General features: G+C 48.8%; 1 protein-coding gene across 1 annotated transcript; it reads right to left on the reverse strand.

The window, feature by feature from the left end:
- Window positions 1-16,392: 16,392 nt before the first annotated feature.
- Window positions 16,393-17,794, reverse strand: SST (somatostatin; the record flags this gene model as incomplete). Its single annotated transcript, XM_083868250.1, has 2 exons — window positions 16,393-16,794; window positions 17,657-17,794. 2 exons carry the CDS (start codon window positions 17,792-17,794, stop codon window positions 16,582-16,584), a joined length of 351 nt encoding a protein of 116 aa, XP_083724376.1. The 3' UTR covers window positions 16,393-16,581.
- Between the last annotated feature and the right edge of the window lie 3,580 nt (window positions 17,795-21,374).

Below are 21,374 nucleotides of genomic sequence, written 5' to 3' on the forward strand. Positions count from 1 at the left end.
TCAGCATCTCTTCCCAGCTCCTTGGTGTGTCAGTGCTAACAAAATACAGTGGTTCTCTCCTGTTTCATGTGTCTGGCAGTGCTCATGTGCTCTGCTATTCCTGGATAAAACCTACCCCACGCTGCTAAAAAAATCTGCTAAGCTCCTTGCTCTGCAACTCACCCTGCTCCTACCCCTGTAGCTGACAGCCAGTCCACACAATTAGACTTAAGTGCATTGTTTTTCAACAGGGAGATGGAGGCAGATGAGGACTACACATGCCTCATGTTCTGCATTTGCACATATCCTGATTTAGCCCTTGCAGAGGTTTAAATAGAGCAGCAAAGAGGCTCTTATGGCCACACTGAAGGACCCTGGTGGCAAAGGGACTCATGTCCTGACCCTGCCTCACTGAGCCATTGATGAATTGTGTGTGACAAGTGCACCAAGGTGGTAAGAGGAGAAGAAATCCACTTGCAAACCTAAAAAGAGTTTGGGAAACCTTCTCCTGAACGTGATAATCTGGTTTGTATCAGACAATGAAGTGTTGGCTTCAAAACCCCAGCTAAATATTTTGGTACACAGAGCAAAACCTTCAGCAATGGGAGGAACTCCCACATACAGGACATCAGTTACTCAGCACGTGGCACTTTCAGAGGATGTGAAACCTCATCATTGGCAGAAAAGGTGCACATTACAAATTAAATCTGGCTTCAGAAACAGATTTCTTGCCCTTCTAGCCACACACACCGTGTCACACCAGGCTGTGAGCAGCAGTGGGGTGAGAGGGAATTGTCCCTGTTCCTACAGGCAGAGGAGATGGTTCCCAGCTGTAACACTTCCAGCAAAAGCAGTGCCACCTCGGGTGGACTGTGGAAAAGCCATATTCCTTGGACAATTTGATAGGGCATGATACTGGGAATCATAACAACATCCAAGATTTGGCATGCTTCTCTCCCAGCTGAGCTGAGTGACACATGCTTTTTTGGCACTGTGAGGGGCTGTTTGCTAAATGACACAGCAGCCAGGCATTTCCAGGCTTGTGATAATTTGGAGAATTGTAAAGAAATAAATTGTTTACTGGCTGGATAGAGAAATGAGAGGAACCAGGAATGGTTGACACTTGAGGTATCTGTTCTCTGCTCCCCTGCTGGTAATGATACTCTGAGAGATGATAATTCAGGAGCAGCCCTTTACCTGACAGAAATGATTTTCCAATTAGCAAAACTTCCAGGTCGCCTCCCGTGAGCTCTGTGGAGAACTCACCAATGCATTATGCAGATCTGCTTGTCATTTCTACCCTTTCAATTCACCTTACTTGCTGCTCTTAAAAACCTAGGAGAGTCAGGAACAGGTTCATACCTATTCTATATCCAGGAAAATGCCAGAGTTCTGCTTTACAGCAGTTGTGGCAATGAGGAAGGAATAAAAGCAAAGGGAGCTCTGCTGTTCTCTCTGGGGTTTATCCTGAGTGTGGGACTCCTGCAAATGCTACTGGATCAATGCCAGTCTCAGGGACCTCTGTAGCAAAAGAGTTGGGCTCAGAGGGAGAATCTGCTGGTCCCCAAACACCCACTGATCTCAATCAGCTCCTGCAGAACTTCAGAGAAACCTGGCTGTCCAGGTGAAAATGAGAGAAACCCACTGCCTCACAGCAGCAATTCCTTGCTGATGGATACAAATTGCCACAGTCTCGTGGGTGAATCTTGCTTTGAGCTCACCTGGGCTGTGAGTACCAGCTTATTTAATGCATTTTCTTCTCTGAGTCTGCGTCTCAGAGGCTTTCATGTGGCTTTTCCAATACAGCCTGTGGGACATTCTGTGTATGCCAAAGTGCCCTGGCTGAGGGGATTGAGGTCTCCCTATAGGCTGTTCTGAATTGTAGCTGAAATTGCAGCAGCACCAGGACATTTCAGGTTTGCAGGTATTCAACAGCCTGAACACTGATGGGAAACCTTCCTGAAAATATATGGTCCATTTAATCAGGAGTGCTCATTGGATATCTGGGTGGAGCTTTCTAAACTCTGTAGTCCACAATGTCAACAGAAAGGGTCAGATTATTATTTTTAAACTTAAGATTTTACTAAAATCCACTGCTTCTCTGTTGTTTGGCTTTCCCTAACCACAGACCAACAGGCAACCAGATTTTCTACTACCTTTAATCTTCCTGGAACTCAAAGAAATAGAATCCCAGGGGCTGACTTTCACCTTTTCCTTAGTAAATACTCAAGCCACCATTTTTCTTGGGATCTGTGAGGATGCTTACTCTGGTAACAGGTTTCCAGCCTGGGCCAGATAGGAAAATGAATAACCAAAAGGAGGTAAATGACACCCAATGAAATATACTGCTAGCCTTTACCTTTCCAATGAAACAGACAATTCTGTGCCTGGTGACAGGCGACCCCCAGCCAGTTTCCCTGTGTGATGGGCTCAGGGGTCTGGAGAGGGGGTATTCCTCAGATGTGTGATCACAGTCAGGACACCCCTCGTGTGCCCGGTTTGCAGTTCTGTTTTCATCACTGCTGAGTGCTGGCAGAGTGGCAGCAACACTGAGGGGAGTGTCTGGGGATTCCTGTCCTCAGTCATCAGCACTTGGCATTGTCCTGCAGAGTGGCCTCTCAGCGTGAGGCACGTACCTGTGGCTGAAGCATTTTGAAGCAAGCTGAGGTTCTCATTATTTTCTGAGTCTGGCCACAACTCTGTTGCTTCATATGAGACTGTTTCTTCTGCTTCTGAGGAGCTGGCAGGAGCCCACTCATTCCCAGCTGGCAGGGACAGCTTCTGAATAAGCACCCTGAAGTTGTGTCAGTGCTCAGGGCCCAGCCTTGCAGACCGGGACTGTGCTCACACCACTAACAGGCAGCCAGGTAAGGAGAATCGGAAGAATATCCTGTATATCCTGGCTAGATCTGTGCCAAAAACAAGCTCACAGCCCACAGCCCACAGCAGCATCTCTGTCCCAGGCAGCCTTTTCTAAATGGATACTGGGAGGCAAATAGAGATGGCAGAGAGTGCTCTCAGATCTGCGCACTGAAGTTTCCCAGAGATGAATTACCACGTTGGAAGCATGGAGAGATCTCAGCTATAAGAGCAGAGCTGTCTTGGTAATTCTTTTAGATATGGAAATTGTAATTAAACTTTTCTATTTGTCCCTTAGTGGGTTTTGATTCAAGCCCTGCAGGTCACTGATGAAGAGCCAGTGAATTATAGACACTCAGAAAGCAACAGATACACAGACCTCAGAGAGTAAATGGTGTCTCTGATGGGCTATTTGCTGTGGTGGTGTTTAGCCACATTTCTCTCACTGTCAGAGCCAACAGGGAACCCATTGTGAAGAACATCACCACACAAATCCTGTAAACCCCACTGGTTCCAGCAATGGGGCTTGCAGGGATGAGGCTGTGTTATGGGAAGGCAGAGTTTGAGGAAGGTTCTGGAAGCCAGGCTGCAGGCTGTTGGTGTCCTGAAGTCCCAGTACTGAAACTTTTGCCTGAGTTTCTTGGGCATAATGGCACATTTCCCAGTCATGATCCCTTTTTTTCATGGGCTCCCAGAGTTTTGAGCCATGCCAGATATGTCAAATGCTCTCAGATCTGCGCGCTGAAGTTTCCCAGAGATGAATTACCACGTGTAATTGCTGTGATGGATAACACAGCAATGTATTGAACGGGGCCCTGGAGTCATTCAGGACCTACATTTGCCCCTTTTGTTCAGATGGAAAATTAAATGATTCTTAAAATAATAAATGTGCACCCTGGAGAGAAATACTCAGCTGCTCCCTCAAGAGGTGCTGTGCTGTTGTGTTGAGCAAGGCATAACGAAGGTAATTGAAAAGTTATTACTTTGGGGGCAAATTTGTCTTGGCTTGTACTGCCTTGCAAATAGATTTAGTTGTGAAGCAACCCATGCACTGCAATGGGGGCACAGATGTGCTTCAGGAAACCAGGCCACCAGATCTGGGGCCAGATTCTGCACCTCCCTCTTCTTTGTGTGGTCTTGCTTCCTCTTGCTGGAACCAGCCTTTCTGTGTCTTCCATGTAGTTTTGTCTTCTCTGTGGCTGTAGTCAAACGGTGACTGTGAGAATCTCTGTCTTTAGAGATATTAAAAACTCAGCATAAAGAGACCAGAGCAACACAATCTAACTTTAAAGCTGGACCCTTTGTTCAGGAGGGAGGACCAGAGACCTCCAGAGGTCTCGTCCTCCTCAGTTGTGCTGCTGCTTTGGTGCTGGTTTGAAAAGAGGAATTAAACCTTGCTAATTCTGCAGAGGCAAGGGAGCTGTGGGAGATGCACTCTGCCTCACCAGGGAGTTGTGTCCCAGACTAAGGTACAGCTGATAAATACCTGGTTGGTTGTGCTAAATGTCTTGAAGGGTTTTTTTCTGTCTCTTAGATGAGGCAATGACAGTGACTTTGTCCCCTGCAGCTCAGAGAGGGGTGGGACAATGCATCTTCACCTGCAAGAAGGTACATAGATTCCTTGAGATGTTTTCAGTGATTCTGCAGGACTGGTTGTGTGAGGACCCAGGGTGCAACTGGTCATCCCTGTCCTGCACACTCTGAAGAGAGAAAAGCTAGAGAAAAACAAAAGGGAAAACTTGCTCCTCAGTGTCAGCCTGGGACTTGACCTGGCTGCAGGGAATTGAAAAGAAACATTTTAAAAAACAGGTTGTGGAGGTTTTTTTTATTTGTTTGGTTTTTACAGCTTCCTTTTAAAAATTAATTCAAGTGAAATTACTGTTTTCACATGTCAGTTTTCTGTTTTTAAAAAAGCTCTCAAATAATTAGAGTACTCAAAGTAAACAGTCTGTTATGCTTTATTACCTGATGTGTGCTATGATTCCATTAAAGCCCTGTTGCAATTCTGCCATTTTTCTGTATTTCAAAATGCTTTAAAGATGGGACTCAAATCATCAACATTAATTGCCAACCAAACAGAAATGAACCTTTTAAAAGGGAAATAATTTTATAGCTCTAATTTGATTAAGTAGCAAAGCATGTTGTTTCCATTTTAGGTGGACAGTATAAACACAAGTAAAGTTAATATTTATTAATCTTAATGTACATGCCAGGTAATTGCAGTGCCTGCCACAGCAGTGAGGGCTGTGTGACTCTTGCTCTCTCGCTGTGTGTTTGCACACCCTTCGGGTAAACAGGAAGGAGAGGAAGATTTGGTGCTAATGAGATGAAATTCTCTTTCCAAAGGGCTCCTGATTTTAATCATGTGCTCAGGAGTAGGGGTGCAGGTAGGTAATGGTGTTTGGTGACCATGGCCAGAATCCAGGAGTGGGTGAGCAGCTCTGGGAGAAGCTGTGACTTACACATGCAGAGATGGAGGATGACAAGTGTCATCCACACACACAGAGTGACACATCTGCTCTCCTGCATGGTAGTCATTTCCCACTCAGAAAATACTTTCCATAGTTCCAAAATTGCTTATTTCAAACTCTTGTCCCTTTTCTTGCAGTCTTGAAGCAAATACAACTGAGGTATGAAACATCTATGAGCAGGATCAGCAGTGTGCTGTCACCAAGATGAGTTGTGGGACATTGCTGGAAGCTGAGTCTTGAGTTCAGGAACTTTTGGGTCAGTTTCTGGCTTGCTGTGACTCCTCCTGTGCAGAGGATGACAGAGGGACAGGATGAAGGCAGGGTCATGGCAGAGCTGCACTTGCTGGCTGGCAGCAGCAGGGGTTGCAGATCAGCAGAGCTTTAGCAGGCACTGGAGAATTATCTCAGGACAGCCATGTCTGAAAGGATTTTCCTCCAACAGTTTTACTTGTCATGTGTCTGTAATTCTGCTCACTTCCACCACTGCAGTGAGTTCCTCAGCATCTTGTCTGGTAGACACAGGGCTTTCTGTAGGAAAGGTGCATTAACAGGGGTGGTGCAGATCCAAGTGTGGGAGAAAGGCCATGACACTTGCCCAGGCAGATCAGACCCATTATGTTCCTAAGTCAGAACCACACCAGGGGCAGAATTTTTCTGTCTCTGACTTTCCTGTGCCTGAGTCGAGCCCACTGTAACCACATGGGCTTCACATGGCAAGCTGAGTGTTGCCTTCATCACACCTTGGCTGTTTGAATCCCTAGCCTGGCTGGGACCTGCCAGGCCAAGGCAAGGTTGGCCCCACAGACCTGCAGATGGGGCCAGTTGGTGTGAAACCTGTGGCCTCTGGATCGACTCAGATTAACACAAGCTATTTCCAAAACCATTTGTGCTGGGCAGGAGCAGATGTAGAAATTTTCTAACCTCCTCTCAAATGACTTGGTTGAGAAGAAAAGAGCACCAGAGCATCAGAGGTCCAACATTTGATTTCCCCATCAGGCCTGCTCAGCATCTTGCAGGATTTGCCCTCCTGCATCCTGCCTTTTAATTGCTGACTGATTGTAATATAGGATTTTATTTTCCCTATAATGACTCTTGGGGCCCCCAGATGTTCTCCTCAAGTGTGGTTGCGTCAGCACTAGAGATTGAATGACTGATACCAGCAATTTTTACAGCTTGAAAGAAGAGAAATATGTGAAGGGGATTTAATTTAGCTCCAATATTGTGTCTTCATCTTCAAGACTCTACAAGAAAATGACACCAAAAGGTTATTTTACAATGAGAGGAGGGAGAATTAGCCCGAGAGAGGGAGAGATCACCAGGCTGGCTTTCTAATATCAGTTCATTACAGAGAACACATTTGCACAGCCGCTTCACTGCTGCTGTTAATTTAAACCTGGATGATTAAAAGCTGTAATTGCACCATTTAAAATAAATGTCCACTATCTGGATTATTATATTTTTAATTAGTGTGTCTCTGTCGAATGTTTTTATCCCTCTGATTGATTTGTTTATGCTGTATTTATTTGTAATTCCTTGATCTCCCCGACCCTGCCACCTCCTGAGAACACAGTTTGATTGTGATTCCAGCAAATGGAAGAAGACTGAACCAGGAAAGAGCAAAAGGTACCAGGTCAGCTTTCCCTTATGAGATCTTTGCAGCTCTCCTTCTTTGTCTCATGACCCAGGTGCTCCTCTGCTCTTTTTTCTTCCCTAGGGCTGTGGGGGAAGATCAACAGCCTGGAGGACTGTCTGGCTGGGAGGCAGGAGAGAGGAAAATTGCTGCCTGTGGAGCTGGCAAGAGCATCATCCTGTGTGTAAGGACCCATTCCCTAACCATTGTTTCACAGGCAGGAACTTGCTCCTCTGGTGCAAGATCCAAAATAAGCACTTAGACCCACGATATCCCATTGCATGTTGTTGTGTGCCAGGGGCAAGGAGCTGCAGGCAAGGATGACCTGTAGAGATCATGATGTGGATGCTCAGGGCACTTCTGAGTGCAACTCTGGGGTTGTGCTGTGGGGCACCTGAGAGAACACACTGAGAATATTCCAGAGGCTGCTTGCTTGCTCCTGTAGGATTCAGGGCATCTCTGCTGATGCATTTATCTCCTATCACATGCAAGATGCATTTATCTCCTATCACATGCAATGTCTGCAGGACAAGGACTGTCACTTGCTCTGAGTTTGTTCTGCACCCACTACAGGAGATTTCTTATGGCTGGCAAAGACTCTGAGGCACTCTGATAGCATGAATGTATAGTTTGCCTGCCAGACAAATATTGCAAAGCTCCCAAACACTTGACTCTCCCTACAATCTCTGGAACCCTTAAGGAATGGATCAGGCCTCCAGCATAATAGAAAAGGAGTCTGCATGTGTCCCCTGGCTACAATATAGTGTGTGGCCTCACTGTAACAGCTCTGTCAGCTTTTAAATGGCTTTTCCTCTAGCAATGAGCCAGATGCAGCACTGCAGCTGCTGTGTGGAGCAGGAGGAAGTCTGGTGAAAGCCCATGCCCAGGGAGGCTTTTCCAAAGGGAATATTCTTACTGGGCAAATTTCAGTGCGGCCTGAGTGACACTGGATGTCACTCAGTGGATGGACAGACTTATCAGGCAACTATACTGGAATGGTGTCCAGGCATCTGTAAAGAGCATTTCCAGGAATGGCTGCTCATGGGGCACTTGCTACTAGGAAAAAGGGAGCACGGCACTGAAGGAAGCCTCCTGGAACAGCACATCCAGTTACCTGACCCCAGAGTTCAACGCGGATATGAATTTGCTCTTAGAAGGTCACATACAGGGCAGCCAATTATGTTGCATGCAAGTGACACAGCTCCACTCCAGGTATGTCTTTCAGCACAAAAAACAGAGGGTGTCACAAGGACAGAGCAGGAAGGAATGGAAAAACAGAACCTCTGCAGGCATCAGCCATGTTCTCATTGTGAATCCTCCAGCTACACAGCCACAAAATTAGGCAGAAACCACACATGAGCACCAGAACACGATTTCATGAGCACTTGAGCAGCCCCTGGGCAGGTACAGCACTGGATGAATGGGATAGGTAAGAGGGTGGCCATGATTTTGTAGCAGCATTAGAGAGAATTATAGTCTGTAGCAAACCAGTCATTTTGGTCATTCAGAAAGGGTAATTACACTTTGAGATCTCTGGGAGGTAATTTTCTTGTTGGCTGGTAATCAGCCTGTGTGTCCCTTTCTTCCTATTTTAATTAAAAATATTGGTTTGCCATGTTCACCAGGCACCTAGCTCACTCTGCCTGAGCACAAATGCTTAATAGCATTTTGTAATTGACTGAATTGTGTATTAGTAAAAAAGCCTTGTAATTTAGGGAGCATCATTGAAGTCTTTACTGTTTTACCTGACACAAAGATAAGGACTCCCACCTTAAGAACTTAGAGACAAGAGGGGTGTTAAAGACAAATTAAGGCGATTTTACATGAGAATAGCAGCGCGCTAGGAAAAGTGGAGCTGATGGATGGGCCAGGGTGAGGCATTGGCATTCTGCAGTCGTCCATAGCAACTCTGCTCTCTCAAACTCTTTCAGTCTGATAAGTGAAAGTAGGATCGAAAATCTATGTATTGATTTTACCTAAGAGAAACCCGCAACTTTTACAAATCTCTTTCTCCTGTGAATTTCCTCTAGCAACCTTTATCTTTGGCAGGCTCCCTGGGCGACTGGTGGTGAACGTTCAGGCAGGTAGAGATGCTGTTTTTCTGCCCTGATATCTCTCTGCCGGGAACCAGGGCACGGTTGGTCTGATAGTTTGCTAGCTATGGATGTTAGAATGCTGGAAATTCCCATGGCAGGACTCCTGTGAAGGCAGTCCAGAAAGGGTCAGCACACAGCTGGTTCTCTGCCCTGGCCAGATCTGTGTCTCTGTGCTCAGTTTTGACCCAAGGCATTGGTGTTACCCACCTTACCTTTTTTTAAAGGGCAAAAAGAGATAACTCATATAGTGATTCATGCTGGAGTTTATTCTTTATTGGTTTGTGGTTCTCACCATCTGCCTGCTGATGTGTGTGTGGAGGAGACCTGGATAATTGTGAAGACCCAGTACTTTTTCTGCTGGTGGTTCTTCCTGCCCACAGGGACATCACCCCAGGGAGAAACATGATATTGGCATCCTTTGAGGGGACCTGCCTGGCAGGGAATCTGTTGTGAGCTGTTCAGCTTGCAAGGTTTTGTTGCTTCTGCAGGGTAATGGCTGTTGCTGGAGTCTTCCAGGTGGCAGAATGGCATCAACTCCTTTCCCTTCATGGACCTTCCTGTGATCTCTATGGATCTAAGAGATGTTTCCACCTCAGGGTATTCCCCAAGGGAGGAGGAGGAGGAGGAAGGAGCTTCTCTGATGTCCTGTTCTGTCTGGATGATGGCCAGGCTTTGCTTCACACAGCTCTGCAAGAAGAGGGAGAGGTTTTCTATGAAAAACTCCAACTTTCCCCAGGCCATTTTTTCCTATATTCATGTATACAACTCCTTCAACCTCTATGTGAAGAAAAAAATCTAGAAAATGATTTCTAAAGTATCAGCTGCTCTGTGCTTTGCAATCCTGTGAGCTGTCCTGGGCACCTCCCATCCTGCTCCTAAAGTTGTTTCACTTGCCCTGTGCTTGGCGGTAGGACTGACTGTCTTATGGAGGGAAGCTCCCAGCTCAGAGCCAGTTGCATTCTGAATCAGGATAAAGTGGTCCAGCAAGCTCACTTTTTTTAGCTTGCACAAGTTACGCAACAGTTTTCAGGGTCTGCAGTGGGAGTTTGTTTGCGTGCCTCAGTGTTTCCTTTGGAAAGTCTTCATGAGTGTGTGGGCATCCAGCAGGGCTGCATCCAGGTTGCTGCTGATGGTGCCTGGCAGAAGCCGTGTGATCCTTCACAGGCACTTGGCCAGCAGCTTGGAAAACTTATCTGGCTTGCCCTCAGCAGTCAGACTGCCTTGGAGCACAAACAATCAGCATGTGGTCAGATTTTTCTGACACCCTCTTCGTGAGGACATTAATGGCTGTACAAGTTTCTGATTTTCCTCTATGTCTCCATTCAGGAATTCTAGCATCAAGGTAAAGAGATTGTTCATTACATCCTTAAGCATTTCCAGTGAGGCCTCCTGAGCCAGTTTCTTCTTCTGGAAGAGAGGGTTGCAGAATGACACAATTACATCACAGAATGATTTGTTCCTTCCCTCATTTCTTATCTTCTTCCTGCCGCTGGTTGATAAACTTGATTGATTGAAAGCTGGCTACAAGGAACTCATTAAAGTGCCCAGACATGGCTTCTACTTTGTTCCTCTGTCTCAGGATCTTCTCAATTTCTTTCTTTGCCTTGTTGCTGGTGTCAGTATCACCACTGCTAAGGTGACAAATAAGGGAATTGATGGCGGAGGTGATGTTATGACATGTGTCATCACTGTCTGAAGAGATAAGCAGGGTTTGGAATTCAGAGTTCATATCTAACTGGATTATATCTTTCAGTCTAAAGAGATTGTGTTTTCTGCAGACCAGCCTGCTCACTTGCTTATTTGCATGTGGAGGCAGTGTCTGGAGAGCAATATCCATCACTGAAATTTCCTCCTTGAGAGCAGGTGGGCTCTCCCTTCAAGGGTTCATCTCTGCATGAAGACAAGAGACTTCACATCTTGTGTTTGAACCATGCTGAGGTTTCTCATTGAAACACATTGTTGAGGAAACTCTTGACCTGCCAGGTTCCTGTTTTGCAGTATGACCCAGCATCCTCATATGTTCTTCAGGAAGATCCCCAACTGTTTTGAACAGGCCAATTCCTTCCTCTGCCCCTGCCACTGCTGCTTAGACTGCGAAGTTTTAGAAGATCTGAGTGAATAAGGAAAGGATGAAAAACAAATGCCAAGGGAAGAAGATTTACATGGAAGCAGTTTCTTGAAAGCTGCCATTAGGACAAAGCCCACTGCATTTTACCCCAGGTAGAACACTTAACTTATTATCATGTTATTTAACTTTATTCTGACGTTAAAAACTGGCAACTGTGACATGAGAAATGCCCTGCAGAAATGAGAAGCAGGCACTTAGTTTGGAAAAAAAAAAAAAAAAATCCTTGTCAGTGCAACAGCAGTCTGCATCCTGACACAGCTCTGCCCGCCAAAACTGCTGCCTCCTCTTTGAAGGGCCTCTGACTGCAGCCCATCTCCCTGTGGTGAGGTCGTAGCCAGAGGTGGAGCAGCTCCTGGCTCAGAAGACCCCCATCCTCAGCGTCTGCTCGGGTACACAGGGAGCTGGAGCGGGGCTCTCTGTGCTCTTTGGCTCTCTCTGCTGGCTGCAGAGCACCCCAACCCTGGGCTTGTGCTCGGCACTGTCCCCCCACCCTCTGGGGAACACGCTGCTGCGGGGGACAGACACACACAGGGTGAGGAATATTGTGTTTGAGACTCTAGGAGGAATCACAGACCCTGACAGGAGCAAGAAGTAAAGCAGGAGAAAAGAGCTGCAAGAAAAGATTTACAAAAGAGCTTTGCAAATGTGACAGCCAATTTCCAGAGGGATCCTTTTTCTTCCTAAGCCTCAGTCATGAGCAAAAGGAGAGATTTTCCTTGAAGGCAGAGTGCAGAGCTCTGTGTAAGGGAGCAAATGATCTACCTTGGGGCAGAGCAGCACCGGGCTTGTTGCCGGGCTGGGAGGGAATCACTGACTTTGGCTCTGTGCCTGGGATGTCTCCTAACAGCGGCTGTGGGATGAGTATGGAGGGCCCAGAGCATCTCCCAGTTCATCTCCTGGGAATGCTTTTCCAGGGCTGGAGGCCAGAAGCGCTTCATCCTTCTGCACCACAGAGCACAGCAGGCTGCTGTCTGCAAGAGCCAGCTGCAAGGGAGGAGGAGGAGGCAAGCGGTGGAGAGCATCAGGAGGGATGCTCTGTTGCTGTATGTGAGAGCAAGTCACTCTGTCTTGTCCAGCAGCCAGTCTAGGTGATAAACAAAGCCTGGGTTTGCATTATTTAATGTTTTCTCAGGGAATATCTTTGTAGAAAATAATAAGGACCTTTGTTAAAATAATTTGTTAATTGAAGGACCAGGTGTGTTTCTTTATCAGGTGATGCTGGAAGTAATAGTTCATGGCTCAAACTGGTATTTTTGCTATACATATGAAGAAAATTGAGCTTTTTTTTTTTTTTTTTTTTTTTTTTTTTTTTTTTTTTTTTGTGACTTTATTAATTTTTTCTTGTGTTCTACAAGTTGTTTATGGGATAAGTTTCCTAAGAGTAGGATACAAAAAGTTTTCTGAATTACCCACAGTATCTGGCCAAACAGCTGTTCTCAAAAGTGGAACTGAGTGTTGGGAAAAGATAACAAGTAATTCCCTAATAAAAATGAAGACAAAGGTGAAGAAAAAAAAAAGGAATAAAAGTGTTTTTAATTGCCTTATTCTGGTGAGAAGCTGACAAAGAAACAGAAGCTGTTCAGTGAGCAAAGAGTACAGTCTGTTCCTTTATCATAATAACTTTTATTGCTTAGGTGTATCTTCTCCTACCCTGCTCAATAAACATCCTGCTGCTTTGCTTGCTGAGAATTAGGACTCTGTTGCAGCAGTGAATGCTTCTCTTCAAGCAGATCTGGTGCTCCCCAGAGATGCTGGGCATTGGGTGGGATGGAAGGGAACTTTCCTGTGGTGCAAGCAGAGGTCTGGGACCCAGAGATGCTTCTGGTGGCTGCAATCAGCTGGTGCTTGTGAGGAGCCCCAGGGGCAGAGTAAAGGCAAAGACACCACAGGGCATCTTATGGGCTCTTCTAGGGGGAGGTAACTTGTGCCCTTGGGCCCAGGTTCAGGTTCTTGGTCTTTTCTGCAGAGTCAAAAGGAGTTAGATGGTGCCAGAGTAGACTCAGGATATGAAATCTGGGTTCCACAGGTACTTCCAGCACAGCTGGGATCACTTCAAGCTATTTGTCCCCAACAAGCCTTCTGGACCAAGGAAGACTTCCCTTTTTTACCAATTAGAACTGCAACTAAAATATTCTTGGCCTGCTTGCAGGGTCAAGATACACCCCCTGGCATCATTGGAGACTTTGCCTTTGGGGATGGCTGAGAAGCTCCTCACTGACTTCCCATAGGGGATGTGTGTTTTATACAACTTCTTCTGGTTTCCCTTAAGGGAAACTCTTCAGATAGCAGCTTCAAGCCCTTTTATGTGTTCCTCATGGACATTTCCCTGCATTGCCTCAGATGAATCACTTGCTGATGAAGGCACCTGCTGCAAGGGGATTACTCGGGTCTGCTCGTGGCACCCAGTGCAAGAGGGAAGATGAATCATATGAGTGTGGATCATCACAGCCCCTAACCTCCCCCAGACCCATGCTGAGGCTGTCCCTCCACAAAGCCTCCTCTCTGACCTGCAGAGAATGTGGCTTTAGAACCTCTCCCAGAAACTGCTCTGCCCTTGGGCAGCTCTGGCCTGTGTGCTGTGCCTGTGTGCTCATCCAGGCTCAGCCTTGCCCAGCAGGAGGGTTCCCAGCCTGGAATACTGTTCCATGACTCTGTGTCCAAGGATTGAATATAGATATTTAATCTCTTTAGCCCATAACTTTCATATATCAAAGGGAAAAAAGACATCTTTCTTTCTCTTTCTAGTCTTTTTAGCTTGGCATGGCAAGACAGTCTCCTGCATCGTGTTTGTACAGCTCCCAGCAGCTGGGATTGCTGGTGCTGCCACAGGCAATTACATGTGGTGATACACCATTTAATGCCTTGGAAGCCAGCTCCCCAGACTCCAGGAGCTCCTGAGCTGACACAAGGAGCAGTTTGTCTTTCTGTCTCTGAATGATGACGTCTTCACCAGTACATCTTCATTAGGTTTCCCAGAAGCTGCCATAACGAGCCACCAGCTGTACTGAAACAGGCTGGTGTAGCTTGTGAATCACTGTCTTTAATTCCTGCTTGTGACTGAGGATCATCCTCATCCCTATTTGGGGTGAGTTTCACTCCAGCAATTGGCAGGATTAAACTCCCTTCAGAAGTGCGGGTTGAGCATTATGAACAAGGGGAAAAGCCTCAGGCGAGTAGTGGTCTATTTATATCCCATGAAAGATGGGCTCTGCACATAAGAATATTCAAACCCCTGGCCCCTCCACCCCCCTCCTGTTCCTCTAGCTGCTCTCTTGAGGCTGTCTCAGCACTGAAAAATTAGCTTCTTTTTGAAAGCTAAAAGGAACCTCAGTCAACATAAGAGTGAGCAGCCAGGGATGGGGAGGTCTCTGCTTTACTGAATCCCCTAAAATCTGCTCTGTTGATGCTACACAGCAGTGAAGGAATCAGATGTGAGCTGGGACAATTACTCTCTCCTCACAGGGTCTGTCTCCACATTTTTAAACAATCCTATTCTTACCCTGCCTGTTTTTTGAGTCTTATTACTGATCTGTATTACCTGCACTTTTTAAATATCTTTTTGGAGGCTTTTCCCTGCAGTGCAGCCCTGACCATTCCCCAACAGTGAGTTAATCCTGCACCCTCCACAGCTGCACCAGCCACAGAAATCCAGGGGTCAAAGAGGGTAAGGCTCTCCCCCTGTCCCCACAAAGTGCTATGAGGACCACTGAGTCCTGCCCAGTATGCACTGCACCCAGCTGTGGTAAAGAGGACAGAGCCCCTAACCCCAAGGCACTGCATGTGGAGCAGGCATTTCCCCAGGCCACACCACAAAACCTATCCCAGTTCCAAGGAAGGAGGAGAGGAAGCTCCCAGGAGCTTTGGAGACACAGGATCATGTCACAGCAAGGCTTCTCCCACAGGTGCAGGATCCAACTGGCCCAGCAGCAGTCCTTAGCAGCACAACTAAGCCACGACTGCCCTGCTCAGAGAGGGAGGACAGAATCCAGCCCTGCCTCTGGCCCCCTCGGAGGGGCTGATACCAGCAGCTCCCCTCCCTGGGCATGTCCCTGCTGCCTTTGCCTGTTGCCAAGTGGCTGTGGAAGAGTCCAGTGAGCCCTGCAGCAGGGCTGGGATTTCACACTGGCATGATGAGGGATTCACCTTCCCCCGAGCTGTTTCCAACAGCCCCCTGCCTACAGAGAAAGGAGGTTGCAGACCAAGAATGAAAACAATGGTCCATGAGCCACCAAGATTGACTCCCCACAGAGAGCTACATTCAGCACAGACCAGAGGCCACTTACCAAGCCTTCAGCTGGGGAATCCACCTCCACTGGAGTCATGCTGAGCCCTCCACCCATGAACATCTCTAAATTCCCCCATTTATCACCCTTCTTTCACACGTCATGGCTAAAATAATTGTTTTTCTATATTTATATATTTGTGAGTGCGTGGCACAAACCAGCACAGCCAGAAAGCTGAGACTCTGCAAAAGCATGAAAAATTTGTCTTCCATTGAGAAAAGAATGTTTTTCTCACAGTGCTATCTCCTACCCTGCTGAACCCTTCAATATTGCCTTTCAAGAGGTGGGTAGAAAAACTGCTGTGACTATTTCATTAGATGGAGAGGTGCTGGTGTCGTGGGGTTAACATCTCAGCTTTACAGGGATGCGAAAGCCTCCCCTGCACAGCAGAACAAAGGAAAACTTTCTGAAGGAATCCCAGAAACAGTGTTTATTAGGAATGCTGCAAGGAGTGAAACATGCCAGGTAAGAAAACCTTTTAGTGCTTGTGGCTGAAGAGACATGTGGTGTAAACTTGTACCATGAACTACTTTTATTATCTCCATCACTTTGAAATACACAGCTGAGATTTTTACTGATCCCTCTGGTGATGGGTGTAAATCCTTGAAGTGCCAGGCACTGTGGATTTGATTCAGCCACAACTGCAGGGATTTGATATCTAAAATATCACTGTGGCTCTAGTTCTTTAGTAAGACCACAGGAAAAAATATCATATTATGGTACAATGTGTGTTCATACGTGTGGATGTGGATGGTGTTTGATGCCCTGAGACAGGCAGCGTTCCGAAGATGAGCAGCCTGAGAGGAAACTTCAGTTTTCTCATTGACCACCAAGCCTCAGCATCACCGTTTGAAACATAAATTTTATTGCAACAGAGAATTAAAAATAGTACATTTGAAAGAGTTGCAGAGTGCATGTCATCAAAGAACTAGTCAGAAATCACAACTCAAGCAAATCATGTACAATTGGAACAGAAAGTTTTATTAAAACGAGTGGAAATCAAACTCAAATTTTCCTTGTTTGTTTAATTTCACCATAACTGTGGATTGTGTATTTACAGTCTTCGCCTCTTGTGGTGAAGGTTCTGCTCAGGGCAGGGCAGGGATGGATGGGGAGGAGAGGTGGGTTTCAAAAGCTAACAGGATGTGAAAGTTTTCCAGAAGAAGTTCTTGCAGCCTGCTTTGCGTTCCCGGGGTGCCAGAGCGGGGTTTGAGTTGGCCGAGCGCTCCAGCTCCAGTCTCACTTCGTCCTGCTCAGCCCCTCGGGACAAGTCCTCAGACTCCAGGGCTTCATTTTCTGTCTGACTTGGCTCTGAAAGCAGTTCTGCCAAAAAGTACTTGGCCAGTTCCTTGGGGACAAGAGACAGAAAGGGAGAAAGAGATAGAGAGATCACAATTACTCCATGATTTTTGGTGGCTCACCATTCTGTTCTTCTAAGACGCCTCCGTGGCCAGATTAGAGATATTCAGGATGCAGGAGGAGAAGAGGAGCCCTGGCTTTCCAAAGAGCCCAGCCTGACAGCTGCTATGCAGCAGTTGTGTCTATGGCATCTACCTGGTGTGGGGAACAGAGCCCTGTCCTGCCTGTGACAGGGAATGAACTCGTCTTTACCTTCTCTTCCCACGGCTCCAGCACTCACCACCATCCTCAGCAAGGATGGCAGAGCCTGCTGCTGAAGTGACACGGGAAAGGTCTTTGGGGGAGCTGGCAGGGGAGGTTTAATTGGTCACCATCTCACTGGGACGTATTTTCCTTCTAGTCCCTCCAAGCCTCGGCTGTCACATAGCACGTATAAGGCCATTGTTCCACGCTCTGGGGAAGCTGCCTTCGTTCTGTGACCCGGAGAAACCCTTGGGAGCCTCACCAGGGGCTCTGCCCTGTGCCCCAGCAGCGCCTGCTCCTCACCGATCACCAACACCCAGCTGGACTGTCTCACCTCCCAGCACCAGCTGCCCAACCTGCCGATGGCTCAGCCCGGCGGGGAACCAGGGGGTCTGCGGGGGAAGGGGCTCTGCAGCAAGGAACCGGGCTGGGACAGGGACATCGGGGCAGCCTGGAGGGCTCTGCAGCAGGGGCCAGGGGCTCTGTCAGGGAGCGGAGGTTCTGCAGAGGGGAAGGGGGTCTCGGTAGAAGCGGGAGCCCGCAGCGCGGCCGCCGGGACGCCCTCGGGGTCCCCGCCGTGCCCGCCCCGTCGCGGGGCTCTCTCTCACCTGCTTCCCGGCGGCGGCGGCCAGGGACTTCTGCAGGAACTGCCGGAGCCGCGGGTCCGAGGGGGCGGCCGAGACGGTGCCGACGGCCAGGGCGATGGAGAGCAGGGCCAGGGCGCACTGGAGGCGGCACGACAGCATCTCGCCGGCGGGTCGGGCGCGGCAGGCGGCGGCGGGAGGCGCTGGCGGCTCCGCTGCGGCTCGGCTCCGGCGTTGGGGATCTCCTCGCCGCCCGCCGCCTTTATAAACCCTTCTCCTGACGTCAAGGCGGGGGCGCCCCCCTCGCCCCACGCCGCCGGGGGTGGGTCTCTGGGACGGGGGGGGGAACGGGACCGGGGATGCTCCGCTCTGCCCGGCGCCGGCCGAGCCTCCGCCGTTCCCCCCTCTCCCCTCCCCGCCGGCCGCCCCCAACCCCCGTCCCCAAATCACGGCCCTTCCAGAGCTCCCGCCGCTCTGCCAAAGCCCCTCGCCCTGGAACACGGTCCTGCCCCGTCGGGTGAGAAACGGCTCCAGAATCCGGGGAGCGACAAAGGGTCCCCTTAAGGGCGATTGCCTCCGGCTCCTGCAGGGGGTGGGGGGTGCTGAGGTGTCCCTGGGGTTCCTTTTTGCCTCTCCTGCCCCCGTGGGTCCCTCCGGCACCGGTCCCTTCCCAGACCCCTCCCGCGGGCAGCTCCGGGGCAGCGGGAGCATCCCGGGAGAGCAGCCCGGCTCCTGCCTGACTCTGGAGCTCCGGGGAGCAATGATAGATTGCTGCTCGGGTCGGAGCGTGCTGGTCCCTGCCTGAGCCTGCGGGGACCATTGGCTCCATCCCAGGGTCGCTGGATGTGCACCTGTCCCACTGGGATGGGCAGGCTCCCCCATCCCTCCAGCCTCTGGCTGGTACCTACAAAGAGAAAGGCTGCTTCAAACCCCCCGAAGGCTCAGCCTCCTCAGCTGTCTCCCAGCCGGCAGGAGCAGAGCAGGATGTGTCAGAAAGGGCCTCTGTTGTCAAAAAAGGAGTATCAGAATCTCTCCCATCTCAATTTCCACCTGGGGAAAGTCAAAGACTTGAGAGGGCAAGAATTCGAGTACTGTGAAAAGGTCTCCAGAAACCTTCAAAATGACATTTAGTTTTGTGATGAATTGATCTGCCCCACTTTCAACCCTGGTGCTGCTGGCTGGGTTTGCTGTGGCTGACCTGGGAGTATGAAGCCCGAAACAAAGTGTTCCTGCTCTGTTTCACAGTCCCACAAGATGAATTGGTGCTGGTTGCTGGTTCCAGACCAGGCAGAACTTTGGGCTGCACTGTGACTGCCCTCCCTGGACGGTGCCTCCCTTCCTTTGTGCAGCGTGGCTCTGCAGCCTTGCATAGCTTTCGTCCTCTTCATCCTTCCCAAACTGTGGAGCAAAATTAATGAAAATCATGAGAGAATAAGCCTTCATTTGTAGCCCATGGGATCCTGAGGGCTGGGTTTACTTGTGCTGCATTTATAGCCAGTTTTTCCCCATCTGCCTGACGTGATCAAGGCCAAGCTCTCTGCTCCTGGGGCCCTGTCTGTCTTCTAGCACTGATCTCGCTCTGGGGAAACCGATGGAGAAGAATCAGCCCCTGCTCTGGTTTAGACAATTTCCCTTGCTTTGGGCACAGGACACAGCCCCCTATCAAGGCTAAAGGAAGTGATTGGACCCAAAAAAGCAGATTGTCTCTAAGGGCCATGACTGTCAGAGCTTTTCTCTCCACCAAGACCCTGTGTTAGCAGCTGGACCAGCATCTCTCTCCTCCTGTGGGCAAAGAAGCAGAGCCAGTCTAGGCATGGCAAAAGGCCAAGGCAGCAGATGCCAGGGCTTCATACCTATCCTGGACCTCTTGCCTGCCTTCAAGAGAGATTTCCTAGGAAAGGATTCTCTCAGCAACAATAATTTCACCACTTTTCTAGATGTGCCAGTAGCAGCAAGCTAGGCTCTCCCCTTCTATTTGCACTGAGAATAGACTTGTTTTACAGCCCCTAGGCTCTCCTACTTGGCACAGTCCAGCCCAGCTGTGCCATGCTGCAGTGCAAGCCTGGGCCAGCTTTGCAGAAGGCTCCAACTCCTCACCAGTTCATCCCACAGCCCAGGGCAGTGCAGCCTGCTTGGGTTCCACACTGGAGAGCAGCAGAGATGGAAATGGGAGACAGCACTGTTTTATTTCAGACTCCCCTGTGGCTTACTGGAAGCTGTTACCTAACATCCCCTGCCACTGTGTGCACACAGCAGGCAACTCTCCAGCTGGCACCCCTTCTGTCACTCAGTGTGTCACCCCAAGGGGATGGGACACTGATGGGGACACTCCAGAGCTACCATCCTCCTTTGGCTTCCACAGAGATGGCTCTGCCCTGAAGTGCCAGAGGGATCAGTTCAGCACCTGTATTTCTTTGAGCATGGCAATGAGCTGGAGTGCAGCCTTGGACTGCTGCATAGGATGGAGAGCTGTGCTGCATTTTATCACCCTTGGGACCCACCTGGACACCAGCATAGAGATGAGAGCTGTAGGAGCTGGCACAGTGCAGGAACAACCTCCTTGATGAGTTCCCCTCTTTCTCGTTTCCTGGTAAATTCCTGTGGGACCAGAAGGACTTAGACACGCCTAATGGGATTTTGCAGACTTTCATGGCTCAGTCAGAGATGGATGGGTTCCAGGTGGGCTGGCAGGGATGATTTTAGGAAGTTGGTATGGCCATACTGCCATCAAATGGAGGAAGATACCTACCAAGATACCAGACTTGATTCCTAAGGGGTTTTGAGAGGCCATTCTTGATGTCCTGCCCAAATCCAGGCTACTCAGTACCTTATTTTCCCCAGCTACCCACAGCACCTCTGTGTGCATGAGCCCAGCTCTATTAAAGATGAAGGATAAGGACCAGAACTGTTCCTTCCTAGCCTCTGTCTCCACTCACACTTTGTTTTTCATTTTTGCATCTACCCAGCCCAGCCCAGCCCTGCCCAGCCAACCCTTCCTGGCCACCTGGCAGTGCAGGGCATTCAGCCACAGGGCAGTAATGCCCAATGAGACTTTGGGTTAGAAGAAATGTTCTTGGAATTGTTGTGCTCCCTACAGTCCAGTTCCAGGCAAGCAGACCCTCAGACACATTGGGAATTCCTGGATATGATGTTCACTGGCTGCTATGGCTTTTCCAGGCACATGGGGACAAGGCTTGGAAGACCAGCTTGGCTCTGACTCCCTCTCTCAGTGCAGCACTGGAGCTGGGTGGCTGTCCCTCTGTTCCTCCCTCTCCCTCAGGGAGGCTGGAGGAATTACATCAGTGTCCCCCAGCAACAGGGGAACTGTGACTGCATGGAAATGTTTTGGATTTGCCCCACTGAATTTGAAAAGTTCACCTGAGGAAAGCAAAAGTGTGGTGGGTTTCTTCTCTCTGGTCACGTGCCCCATCAGGACATGACTTGACTCTTGAGCCAGAGCAGCCTCAGAAAGGCTCTGACATCCATCTTGGCCATTTTTACCTTCTTGGGGTTCAGCTGAGGTTGTGAGGCTGGTGAGGCAGGACCAGAGACAAGGCTTTGATGGCACTGTTCCCCTAGAAATGTCTCAGTCTGTTTAAAGGAGAGAAACTGAACTCCCGTCGGGTCTGAGCCTGGTTGACAGATACAGTGTTGAATGGACCCAAGTTTGTAGGTAATGTTTGTGAGAATCCCTCTGATGTTCTCCTCGTGAAAAATTTTATGTTTCTTTTCAAGGAAAATC

The sequence above is a fragment of the Zosterops lateralis genome (assembly GCF_965231275.1).
Source record: "Zosterops lateralis genome assembly, chromosome: 10".
In the NCBI taxonomy this organism is placed as follows: domain Eukaryota; kingdom Metazoa; phylum Chordata; class Aves; order Passeriformes; family Zosteropidae; genus Zosterops; species Zosterops lateralis.